The sequence below is a fragment of the Pavona decussata genome, unplaced genomic scaffold (assembly GCF_977016875.1).
Source record: "Pavona decussata unplaced genomic scaffold, jaPavDecu1.1 SCAFFOLD_166, whole genome shotgun sequence".
Lineage (NCBI taxonomy): Eukaryota > Metazoa > Cnidaria > Anthozoa > Scleractinia > Agariciidae > Pavona > Pavona decussata.
Genome location: NW_028145577.1, coordinates 664,731 through 678,039, shown reverse-complemented (window position 1 = coordinate 678,039; position 13,309 = coordinate 664,731). Strand labels below are relative to the sequence as shown.

Here is a 13,309-nt window from a genome sequence, read left to right as displayed (position 1 = left end):
GTGTATTGTCGCTTTGGCAGAGGAAACAACCCAAAACGCAACTACGATTCGATATATTCGGTTTAAAGTTACAACTTGTCTGTATCTGAGTCCTAATAACAGGGCGAGAAGTCTGTCCACGCTTATGGCGGTCAGTGTAAACAAAGACACGCCATCCAAAATACGGCCTGTGGTATTGAAAACCTCAACTATGTAGCGGCATATAAACCAACGTTCTTTCAGGGAAGATATAAGATAAGTAATACAAAGTGGTTCAACGATGAGACCAATGCAAAGATCAGTTGTCGCTAAGTTGCGGAACAAGAGTTTGGACGGCGCATGAAGTGAAGACTCCTTGCGAAGGGCAACGAGGATCAGAGTATTCCCCAGAAATGCGCTAATGGCCACAAAACCATTTAGCGCTAAAAGAACTATCAAATGGTTATGGACTCCTAGAGTAAATTCTGTTGAACACGCCAGGTCTTGGGATAAGGCTTGCTTTGGATCTGTAGTGAAGTTTGTGAGCGACATGTTACTGCCGTGCAAAACGAGCTGAATTTGTATCGCTGTATTTATTATGACTACTTGCATTCAGCTTTAATTTATCTTATGAATTTTTTAAGCACCTGGATTTAACAGACATGAAGATGGGAAGAAATTTGATAGATCAGGATAAGTTTACCGAAAATGCATTATTTTTCACTAATTACAATTCATTCAAAAAATCTGTTTTGTTAGTCTTTATACCACGCTACCTTAATGCCCTAACGCTCCAAGAATATTCATTCACAATAGGGTTGTTTCTATGAACGGTGGATAACAGGAATCTGCGATTGATTGAAGCAAGTTTTGGAGCCACGCAAGCTGAAAATGTCGTCATCCCAAACAATATTGAAAAACAATTTAAAGACACAAGTCACTATATTTCATATTTTTAATTGGAGTTTCATGCCGCCAGCTAATTACAACAGGCTATAAATTGGTTTATTTTGACAAGCAACACAATTTTTCAGGTGTGCGCATGCTCTTAAGCGCCATACAAGTTTGTCCCTATTACAGGTGTTTTTACTCTGTCACCAACCTCGTTTTCAGTCCTTTTTTTCATCTTGCCAATACATTGCATACGGCTATATGTAGTTAACCATGATATGGATCTTGGACTGCATTGATCCGCGTTTCTTTTTTCCATGAAATTTAATTTATCTTATGAATTTTTTTAAGCACCTTGATTTATCAGAAAGGAAGCTGAGAAAAAACTTGAAAGATCAGGATAAGTTCACTGAAAACGTCTTAACATGATCAATTAAATTTACACAAATTACAATTCAGTAAAAAAAAAAACTGTTTTGTAAGTCTTTATACCACGCTACCTTAACGCCCGAACGCCCCAAGAATATTCATTCACAATAGGGTTGTTTCTATGAACGGTGGATGACAGGAATCTGCGAGAAGATGACAGAAAATGAGACTTGGTTCAGTCTCTTTATGACAGTTACATCATTAAAGAGGAAGTTCCAATTTCAGTTCAGCGGATAATCTTTTAACTACAGTCGCAGCTGTGCAGACTTACTAAATATTGTTCTTCCAAGGAATAAACAACCTTTCTTTTTTTATCATGGTATGGGAGTAAAAAGAGAATCAGAGAAATAAAAATTTGTATGTCGATGATGATGTTTAAAAAGTTTATTGAGTCAGTCAACGTTTTTCATAGTCTTTAGTGGGAGTTTTATTCAACCATTTCAGAATGCAAATTAACTTGTAGTGGCCGGTGCGCCAAAGAAATTCCTGTCTTTAATGAACACAACCGAGAGCCCATTCAGTAAAGGACCTTAGTATAAACTTAATGTCGAACAACAACACCACAAACCTATTATAATAGAAAAGCACGACTGAGCTGGCGCATAAAACATTGCCCGGGTTTACGCTTTGCGTCTTAAAATTGTCATCCTCTAACATTTAATTAAATATGGTGGCAAATGGTAGAGGGTAGAGGGTAGACAGGGTCTACGTGTGCTAGTGTGACAAACATTATCATCACGCTTCTTTGATTGAAGCAAGTTGTTGAGCCACGTACCCTGTGGAGCCACGTCTTCCTTTAATTCATATTCATCCCAAAAAATATTGAAAAACAATTTAAAGACACAAGTTATTATATATTTCATACTTTTAATTGGAGTTTTGTGTCACTAGTTAATACAAAAGGCCATGATGCTACAATTTGACAAGCATCACAAGTTTCCAGGTGAGCGCATGCTCTTAAGTGCGTCACAAGTTTATCCCTATTACAGGTGTTTTCACTCTGTCACCAATCTTGTTCTTAGCCCTTTATTCCTCTTCGAGACGGTGCAAAGACTGTTAAACAGGCTACGTTGCATTCGGCTATATGTAGTTTAACGAGGTATGGCTCTCAGCCTGCATAGGTCCACGTTTCTTTTTTCCTGAGAACTGACCCTTAAGTACTTGTATTTATTATTTTTTCCCTCCCTTTGTTTGCATTTGTTGTATGCCAGTGACCAACCAAGGGACTGAAAACAAATATTAGAAAGAAACATTATCAAACAGAAATAACCAACCACGCCCCCTGAATATTAACTGTCAATTGTGAGATATGCTTATTGCGGCAAAGACAAATTAATTAACACATTCATATTTTTCACTTGGAGTTTTGAAAAGCCAGTTAATAAAAAAAAATGTGGCACAAACATGACTAGCAACACAATTATACGGACGAGCACTTGCTCTCTAGAAAGTGTTGAAAGATTCCTTAACACATGCAAAAAATAAATAACTAAACGCTTTGACGTCTTCGTATCATTCAAACCTGAAAATCTCCTTTTCTATCATTTGAATTGGTCCTATTCGCTTGTTGTGAATCTACCTCTTTCAAAGTTTGATTAAAACTATGGAAAGTTCTTGATTAATTTTTGCCAGTTTGAATTATTCGCATAAATTGGTGCATGAAGATCGACTGTAATTTTACCGCTGCTGATCGAGCACGTGAACAGCTATGGCATACGAAATATGATCACGTGTTGAAGTAATTTGGTTGCTAAGTAACGCTAACGCATGCCCAAAACAAGACCTGACGATGATGCTTTTTCTTTTCAATTTTCTTTGCAGGTTTGGTTTTTTTCCCGTTTTACTCATTTTTCCTTCGTTCCGTTTGCATTTGCAGCAGATCAAAAGGAATGTAGACTGAACTTTTTTTTTTAATATTATTCGCCACCTTATTACGATACAATATTAATTTACAGAAATTTGTGGAGGTATGGCAGAAAAGACCAAAGAAACCATGAAGCTTATACAGCGTGGGCTTTCCATGCTAAACTGAATAAATTTAAAGAAAAGAAATCATCAACAATTTTATTCATAACTAATTTAATGGGACAAAGAACTAGCCAATGACTGTTAACTGTTAAGCTTTTGTTTAACGCAACCTTTTTGTTCACTCTTATGATTAAGAGATGGATTTGCTTTGACAAATCAAAAATGAAAACCTCACAATTTTTATTTGCTGTCTAATCTAAATTATCGGCCAGCTTACCTTTGCTAATACAGTGATAAATAATGACACGTTGACTTCCTTTTGTTTATATGCCGATCCTTGCAATTGCAAAACTACTTGTGCTCGAAAAACTACGTCCAAAACCCGCGGTTGCGCCTGCAAAACTGCGAAAGTACACTGCACGTAACTGATTTATTTAATTGTGGCACGGAGAGCAAGTCGGCTTGTCAAAACAATGAAAGCGGTATTTGTATTCATGTCTGATTTACACTCATCACATGTCAGTGCATTCATAGCAATATCGAGGTCAAGCGAGGTCTAACAACACTTATAGCTATACAGGCAAATCCTTTGATGTCCTCGATTCCAAACTTTATGTTTTGTGCCGTTGCTGCCGTATATTCTTTTTCGAATGCAGCCCGAACGACGGCCGCCGCGAGTGGACATCGCAAATCCACGTTAATAGACCTCCAAGAGCAAACGATTTCAGAAATATTTCAACAAACAGCTTCTGTAATTACTGAGGAACGTTTGTAAAAGTTGGGCCAAAGTGATTCAATCAATGCACGGACTCTACTGCGCATGTCCTCCTGCTGACATAGTCCCTTTAAGGTCTCGTTCCGTGTCAAGTGCGTTTCCTGGTATGTGTCAAGTTTTAAGTTAACAATTTTTCCTCCAAGAGATTCGGTTACAAGGCAGTCAAATATTAAATTTGATAACATTCAATATGTCTAACATTAAGCTAAAATCCAATATGGCGGCCATATCGGCCACTATCTTTTAACACGTCACAGGTCCCCACCTGCGGGTTAACCCGTCACATAAGGTTATCCTTAAGGTCTCGTCACATTTTACCCGTTAAGGGTGATTTTTGTTTTCGATCTATTGTAATAAGTAAAAAAAAAAAAAAAAAAAAAAAAAAATTATCAAGATGGGTATAAGATCAACTGATCGATATCCTCATCGATATCCTCAGTTTTCATTTCATTTTATTTTGCCATACTTTACAATGCAGATTTAAGAAAAAACAAATTGACAAACAAAACAAAACAAAATAAAATGGCGAGGAATCCTGACAGAAATCAGGAGGTTTATGAAAAAATAGGTTTCCTCTGTACTGTCCTCACTACTAAAAAATGTTAGTCAACAAGAAAGAAAAAGAAAAAAAAAAGGGAGAAAAAAAAATCAAAGATTACAACTGTTAAAGATTAATAATTATTTCAAAAAGCAAGTTTTTAAAGCTTCCTTTTGAAGGAAATATGAGATGAAGGGATATTGATCTCGGAATTAAAGAATAGAAAAAGCTGTAAAAACAGAAAACTACGAGATTGTTGTTCTACAGTACGGTAGAGGAAAAATATGCATGCCTAATCACATATCTAAAAGTTTGATTGTTTAGTAGAAATATAAAATTCTAATATACATTGAAGGAAGAGTAGAGTTCGGCCTAACTGGAATTAGTGGTTGTTCTGAAATTTTGGTACATCTGAGGGTCATACTAAGGCTTGGTCGCAATTCATTTGGTAATAGGCCTTATCACGGTTTTCAACGCCATTTTGACGAGTAGGCAAACACGTCTTGAAATAACAGCGTTTGTATCGAAATCCGATGTCAAATAATTTTCATAAAACATCGCTTCTGAAAAATTCATGCATTGAAAACTTTTGGCACTAGGAAAAGGATTTTAAGAAAAAAATTGGAGGGATGTAGCTCTTCCAGAAAAGAGTACAGTCGAGTTTTGAAATTTCCATACATTTCCCTGTATTTTTTTCCCGCGAATTATTTTAAGTAGCAGTTCACGGCTGGTTCGCTATACAGACAAAACTATGGAAATGTCAAAACGCAACTAGATGCTTTCTAGCACAGCTACGTTCCTCCGTTATTTTCTGTAAAATCCTTTGCATAGTGCCTAAAGTTTCCAATTCATTTATTTGACATCAGATTTCCATACAAACACTGTCATTTCAAAACGTGTTTGCCTACCCGTCAAAATGGCGTCGAAAACCGTGATAGGGTATATTATGCATTATAATCTAGTGGATTTTACATCCAAGAACTTTTTGGAAGAATTAAAAATATCTCATAGAAAGATCAGTGCTGGAAACATCCGGAATAAAAGGGTTGCTTTTACTTTTTGCAACACTTGTAACACTTTCTTCGGCATTTGTAGAGATATACGTTTAAGATTTTTTAAAATACCTAATAGAGATATTTACTAAATTTATATTAGGATGTGGCGGGACGCTTAGCGGATCTACAGGATCGTTTTGGACTCCTGGGTATCCTGGATGGTACAACAACAACTTAAATTGCACATGGACTTTCCACATACCTATTGATGGATACCTATGGCTCAACTTTCGCACGTTTAATACTGAACCATGGTAAGGTCTCTTTTAGCAATCTAACGTTTCCTTTTAGGAAATCAGAAGTTCGACTTGGAAGGCATCAATCGTCTGAAACATTCTGGGCCAGTACTTAAACTGAGTCTAACTTAGGCCGCGGCTTAACACAATCAGTGGGACTCCAAATCTGTTTATAACTGGTTTTTTTTAAGTAGATAAATAGTTTTTTAGTCTGGGATGCAAGCCTTCTTGTTACCGTCAGCAGCAGACAATGTTTAGATATGACTGTTGACAAAATTGAAAATGGCCTAGCTTAAAACGTGGTTTTGCTAATAACCGACCCTCTGAGTTTATTTTGGAAAGAACTCGGTTTTCCTGTAAGCTTTTGTAGGCAAAACAAAACGAAACAAACAAACATTTTACTTTCGGATGGCTTAAGACGCCAGTTTAGCATCAAGAAAAGGCAGCTATGATTAATTTTGTTTTATCGTACAGAAATACCCGGTTTATTTAAATGCTTCAGACGGTATGCGTTATCTAAAGTATACTGTAATGTTTTTTGTCAACTAGCTCTCCAACTAAATTAAAATATTGAATTCATTTGTCTTCCAGTTGCGACTTCGTTGAACTGACAGATGGCGTAGGGACGATAATACATAAGTACAGTGGTCTGAAGCCTGCATTTGCTGTTAGAGTGTTCAGTAACAGGACACTTATTGTGAGAGTAAGATTCACCTCTGACAGCAGCGTGAAAAGGCGTGGCTTCCTAGCTAGTTACGTCATAACATCACGTGAGTAGTATATTGCTATTTCTTATATGGACGGGAGCCTTTTACTGTAATCCGTGATAGTTTGTTGTTCGGAATAAGACAATGGCGGCCGCAAGATTTGTTGTGGTAAGCAACCATGATGAAAATCCCTTATCCGAAAAACAAGAGAACGAGAATACCAATAAGAAAACGCTATTAATCTAAAGATTTTCAGAGTATTTCTCGGAACTTGCGACGAGAAAAGAGAAATATTACGCCCGTGGAACTACAAGTAATGATCAAAATATCGTGGTAACCTTCAAAAAAAAAAAAAAAGAAAAAAAGAAAACGTCGACGAATATGAGCCCTCGTCTATCAGAGCTTTTCTCCAAAGTATCGACCGCTATATTAATATAATAAATAACTATGGATTCAGTTCTTAACGACAAGGAATTCCACGAAGTGTATAATATTGTAAAGAAGAAACAAAAGCAGTTAAAATCTATCGGTAAGGAAACCTTGGAGTCTGAATTGACGCCCCTAGTCCTCTACTTAATTCGGGATGAGGCCTGGTAAGAAACAGATAGATCTTTGTCGGGGTGATTGCAGTTCAGAGGGAAACCGCTTCGTCGATTTCAGTAAGGAAAGACAAACGAAAACGCACACGGGTGAAAACCCTCGAAATTTGGGAGAGAAAAAGCCTGAAATGTACAAGTCAGATCACTTTTCTATTAATACTTACTTGGCCTACAAAAATTACCGCCCCACAGACACGATGACCGGTGAATCTTCTATCCTGCTGTTCATAAGTGGTGTTCAAGACAGAGTCAGTAATGGAGATTTCATTACTTAAAACCAGTTCTCATGTCCGGTTCACATGTATTTTGACTGTTTAAACATTTTTATACCTTGGGCACCGAGTGTTTTGTATTTATTATTTTGAATTAAACCCAACTTTTCAATCTCCATCATGTATGTTTATTGCCCATATAATACAAAGAAAATTACACGGTGGTTTGCAGATATGAATTTTATTTTCGAGTGGTGAAAACAATATTTTACGAATGGGCCCATTGACAAATGCCTTAATTTATTAAGTGCACTCAAATAAAGTAAACATACACAACGGTGATTTGGATATCTCTGCCTTCCCCACCTTACGCCATTTCCCTCCCTGGCTCCAAGAGTGTGGAGGCTGTGAACATAAATGTTGAAACGGAATATAATAAGACGCGACGATGTCATGTGTAGTGGAACAGAGCTTTAAAAGCACCCCAGATAGCTTAAACAGCGTTTTAAAGCAAGAAAACCGTCGTTGGGTGCTCCTGATGGAATAGAACTTTCCGTTGCGTTACCTTCGGCGTTATGTTACATTAGACCACATCATGCTTTGTTATGTCATGGCTTGTTAATTTTGTTATCTCATGCGTTTTCATGTCGCGCCCTGTCTTGTAACGAAACTTTGGCAAGATTATTTATCGGTTCATCTATTCTTTTTTGCTTCAGACAAAGGAAGAAATAAAGGCAGTTAAATTTGCAATTTAATAATTATTTTTTAGCACCACCAACAACGTCTGTTCCGTCGACGCCGTCTTCTCCAATGGTTTCCTCTTCGTCCCCAGCTACTGCATTACCGCCATCCTCTCCATACATGTCAACACCCCTAACAATCGCTCCAACCACATCAAGCTTAGCACCAACCATGTCATCTTCAGTAGTGCAGCCGGGTGCATCACTTCCTCCTGATTTGCAGAGGTTGGTAAACATTTTAATTGCCATTAACGTTGTTTGCAATATTTAAAATGTGTAATAAATGAGCATCAGTAGAATGCTTTTTCTAGGCACCGTTCTCGACTGTTTGTATAGATACAGATAAGAAACTTCCTTCAAATTTGTCTCCTTTTCCTATCACCAGTCTGGAGGATAGATCCAATGGGGCTAACTTCTTGTGTTGCGACGTAACTGAGTGGTTGACTGACTGACTGACTTACTGTTAACCATATCTCGACCTCAATATTTTCGCCTTGTGTGGCTGAGGGAGCAATCTTCTCTATAACTCCGAAAGCATCAAGGGTGATATTGTTTAAAAACGTAAACGTAACGGGCAACACGTAAAAATTCAAATTTCAAAAACCAGGCTGACCTTTTTTTTCTGCCCTGGAAACGTCATTGCACGTTGACAATTATATGTCATTTCATATTGTTTTCAGGCAAATTTTAGGAAATTACATATAGTGCACTGATTGACTTAGCTTCATTTCTAAATGATTTGTAATATTGCCGAGCGAGATGGACTGAGTTAACAGGTCACAGATTGATTTATTGACTGACTGGCTCAAGCTCCTTTAGGGTACTACATGGTGGAAGAGTGACAATGTTTATTTTACTGACGAAAAAGCAGACCGACTGTCTCTAAAGGGGTACTTTCACGAGGATTTTGCCGTATTTTGGTCAAAATTGCTCAAGTATTTAACAAAGAACCTTAGTATGCTCTTAGATCACCGATGTCTCGGAGGAAAAACGAACCTTAATCAGTTTTTAGTGAATTCTGTAAGATACTGCAAATACAAAACTAAAACTAAAACGAGATTTACCTAATTTTTCAAGTTAAAATCCATATCCATCCTAACCATCCCCAGCCAAAGCTGATTAATGCTATTTTCTGTTCACTTGTAACTTTGTTGTGAACAAAACTGAACCATTATTCTAACGTTTCTATAAGGTACAAATATATCTGTTGATCATTCAAAGTGATACTAAAAATAGGTGACACAGCCCCTTTAAGTGATATCCTATTGTAACAGAGGTGTTTGTAGGACATTCAAGATCAAAATCGTTGAGGCCTCTTTTCATACGTGATCGGAATGTCAGACTTGTGCTTACCAAGTGATCTATTTTGCAGGTTATTCGGTAATGTGCTGCAATCTCTCACGGGAATTATCAATCAGGTATTTACTAACAAAAAAAAGGGCTATACAACATGGAAAGTTCATTTGGGTAATTCACATAGGTAAAGCAAAATCTCTTCTTAAAGTCTTACTGATAGTATATCTTGGTTGAATTAAAGGCCACTTTTGCATTAAAAAAATTATAACGTGTGTTAAAGTAAATAAGGTTGAAACGATTAAAGAGAACCTTCACTCTGACAACAAATTGACGTTACGCTGTTGGAAATAATTTATAAATTCTAATTTCTAGTTTGACAAGTAGAAATAACATTCAAGAATGCTAAAAATTAGATATGATTACGCCTGTTTTCCCTATTAAATCTCACCCGCGCCGCCATCTTGGATTTTATGATGTCATAGGTTGCCGCTATTGTGAGTAAGCGGAGCTCTTTTGTGTGAATAATCGAGTAACCTTATTACGTCATAAAATCCAACATGGCGGCGTCCGTTAAATTTCATAGCGACAACAGGCGATAATTAAATCCTGTTTTGTCCGACACAGCAATACTATTTCCATGTTTTCCAACGAAATTAGAAATTAGATGGTATTTTCAACAATTTAACGTTGACGTATTTTAAGACTTGGAGATTTGCCAGTTAACGAACTTAAGCATTACTTGCCAATAAGGTTGCTTATATTAAAGGAAACAGATATGCTTGTCAGCCATTTGTCTACTGTGCCTTTTCGTAACGATTTCTCTTTCCTTGTTTAGATTATAACTACTCTGACAAGACCGATATCTCCTGGGGATATTGCGAACTTTAGAAGTATGTTAACGCCTTGTTATTTCTTTCTGTACAAGTCTCTCAATATACCACACTTGGGGCACGACAAAGTGGTCGCTTACGGGAGGTGGTCGCTTGCGGGAAAGATCAATAAAATAAGCCTTATACTGAATTGATTAATTAATTACATAAAAATATTACCTTAGCAGCTAAAATTAGCCAAATAGGAACTAATTTGTAGTTAAAAATTACTATAGACAATAAGAATTTAAAATTATTAAATTCACAGCCTCGGATATTGCATTTCTAGCGTTCTGATTGGTTCACTAAATCTCGGTTATCAGCTCATATACCGCAGTTTGACCTTATATGGAATACGAATGCCCTAGGTGTCGCTAAGCTTATTTTTTTGTTTTCGGCGGGAAGCAAAAGTTTCTTCGGAAAAATGTAGAAAAAAAAAAGGAAAGGAAAGAAATACCAAACAATGCCATCTCAATATAACAACAATAAAAGCCACAAAGTTCGGTATGACACTATTTAATGGTACGTTTTTCTGAAGTTTCCTTTTAAATCTTCAAAATTGCAAGATTTTATGATTTTTTAGATCACATAACAACAACAATAACAACCGGTTACCTTAAAAAATTTCAGGATGGCTTGCAAATCTTGGCGGTAAGGGGTTAAAACCAATCGAAGAAATTTCTCAGGAAGAGCTTGATGCCTGCCTTTATGTTTTTACGAATTTACGAGGACTTCAGATGGTTCATCTATGAAATCCGTACGAGCGGCGGCCACAATGTTCGTTTCCGTCGCTCGGCACCCCTCAGCAAAACATTTGCACTAACGTGCACAGCTCTTACGCTTCTCAAAAAAGCTTGAAGTTTAAAAACTTGCACTGAATGCTTGTCTCAGTGAGGTTGTACCTCGTACACTTGGACTTCCCTGTAGTGTTTTAAATCGTCCGCGAGGATTTCAGTTCAGCATCAAAATAGCCGTCCTTGCCCTGATCTCTTCCTTCGCTTAGCATCACCCAGCAAAACATTTGCTCAAATGTGCACAACTATTACGCTTCTCGATGAGCTGGAACTTCAAAAGCACTTGAATGCTAGTCTCAGAAAGGTTATAATTCGTACATTTAAACGTTTCTTGAATTTTAGATGTCCGACTGTGTCCGATTTTCTTCGCTTTCGATTTTTCATTCAACTCCGTTTGCAAAGAGCTGCGCGTGTCATGTGATCATTAGGTTTCGCGCGCTTTGGTCGGAGGTTGCCTCAACATCCGGTCGTTTTAATTTGAATGAAATTTTTTCTTAAAATATAAAAATTCAGTAAACTTCTACAGCAATGTCCAAACGCGGAGAATTTAATAAAACAATTATTCCATTCGCGCTTGTTGGATATGAGATTAGTTATAGCCAACTCGGCGCTTCGCGCCTCGTTGGCTATTTACCATCTCATATCCAACGCGCGCTCATGGAATAATTGTTAATTATCGCGAATTATCTAGGAACAATAGGCTTGCTTAATAGGGTATGACTTTAAATGGCGCTTAAACGTTTGAAGGTTTTCTAATTCCCGGATGCTAAGTGGAAGAGAGGTCCAGAGTTTGGGGACAGCGAATGCTAATGCGCCATCACCAAGGGTTTCCGTGGTAACCTTCTTTGGCAAGTCTACAAGGACTGGTTCACATGTTAACACTTCCTATCGTGTTTGCTAGCCACACTTGCTTCAAATTCTTATTTATTTTACTATCTAGTCTAATTCAGGACCAGAACTGGATGCTTTACCATTCGTTTAACTTTAGCGTTGATTTCAATTTCAATTTTAACTTTCCGTTACTTTACTATGTTTACATTAGGTTTTAACCTCATCTTTTGTTTTTTGGTGTATGTGTTACTATCTTCAACCTTTAACCTGATTAACTTATTCCTACTGAGAAAAAAATATATATTGATACTGGGGATTTTTCTACACCGCAGATGCAACGTTGCAGATTCTACAGCAGGTGCAGACCCAGTTAATGGCCCCACCACCAACCAGCGCGGATAACCTGGTGAAGAGAGCGATCCCAGAATTCCCGAATCCTTGGGAGTTGAAGGAACTGATCGAGAGATTGCAACGGAGAATGGGCTGAATAAAATTTCAATTATTCACAAGATGGTTTTTCCGTCACTATTTTTTGTTGTCAAGACTGTGTTGCTGTCATAAACAACTTCACTGGAAAAAATCTCTAGCCAGTTTCAATTTGTCCATAATAAGCCACATTAATGCGATAATAGAGATTTCAATATTAATTGCCTTCTCATGTTTTCAATAGTATCAGTAACAAACAACTAACGAAACAGATGATACAGACGGCAGTAGAGATAAATGATAGACAATTGAAAGCAAGCGCGCAAAGCTCCCCAGAAGCGTATAATCCCGAGCGGATTTTGAACATATCAAGTATTTACTATGCCAACACTAACTTTCAGACTTTTCCTACTATCTCTCTGGCTCTGGCAACATTTGATTGTTTTGATGTCTTGAAGTTTGTTTTAATAGTATTATGACAGCCATGTTTTACGACATTTGTATTTGTAACCTTTTTGTGAAAAAATAAATAAATTTGTAGTATCGTCTCTACTTTTGCATTTTTACACCATTTGAATTGTTTCCTGCTTCTTTAGATAGAAAGCTCCGAATGCAATTCGTATATTTACTTAAAACTTGCGAGAAATGATTTTTTAATTCATTTTCAAATTGCTTGAGTCCTGAAATTACCACGGACATCGTTTAATGCGTTTATCTTCCTCTCACTAGCAAAGACGCAAAGCTTTTAGAATTTATTGATTGGCATTTCTATTGTATCTTTACGTTTGACAAAAATTCGTCGAGCTCCGAGGCAGGACGACAACGCCTTTGAAGATTGACAAACTTTCACAAAATTTGCTTCAAAAACATGTAAAGTAAATTCAAACTTGTAACAAGTACACAATGTACCACAAGCTAATTAGGCCAAAATCCCAGTGCGATCAGTTTAACGATCTTTCCCGAGACCCAGCAGAAGACTCTCGTA

The 13,309-nt window shown here is 37.1% G+C and overlaps 1 protein-coding gene across 1 annotated transcript in view; it reads left to right on the top strand.

The window, feature by feature from the left end:
• LOC146464278 (uncharacterized) overlaps nucleotides 1-12,890 on the top strand; it is a 47,345-nt gene extending 34,455 nt beyond the window's left edge. Inside the window, exons 3-8 of the mRNA XM_085130001.1 lie at nucleotides 5,715-5,868; nucleotides 6,442-6,620; nucleotides 8,138-8,333; nucleotides 9,481-9,526; nucleotides 10,240-10,294; nucleotides 12,231-12,890. Of these exons, the coding sequence (XP_084986127.1) occupies nucleotides 5,715-5,868; nucleotides 6,442-6,620; nucleotides 8,138-8,333; nucleotides 9,481-9,526; nucleotides 10,240-10,294; nucleotides 12,231-12,385 (785 nt within the window). The 3' untranslated portion in view covers nucleotides 12,386-12,890. The remainder of the gene's footprint in view (nucleotides 1-5,714; nucleotides 5,869-6,441; nucleotides 6,621-8,137; nucleotides 8,334-9,480; nucleotides 9,527-10,239; nucleotides 10,295-12,230) is intronic.
• The last annotated feature ends 419 nt before the right edge of the window (nucleotides 12,891-13,309 follow it).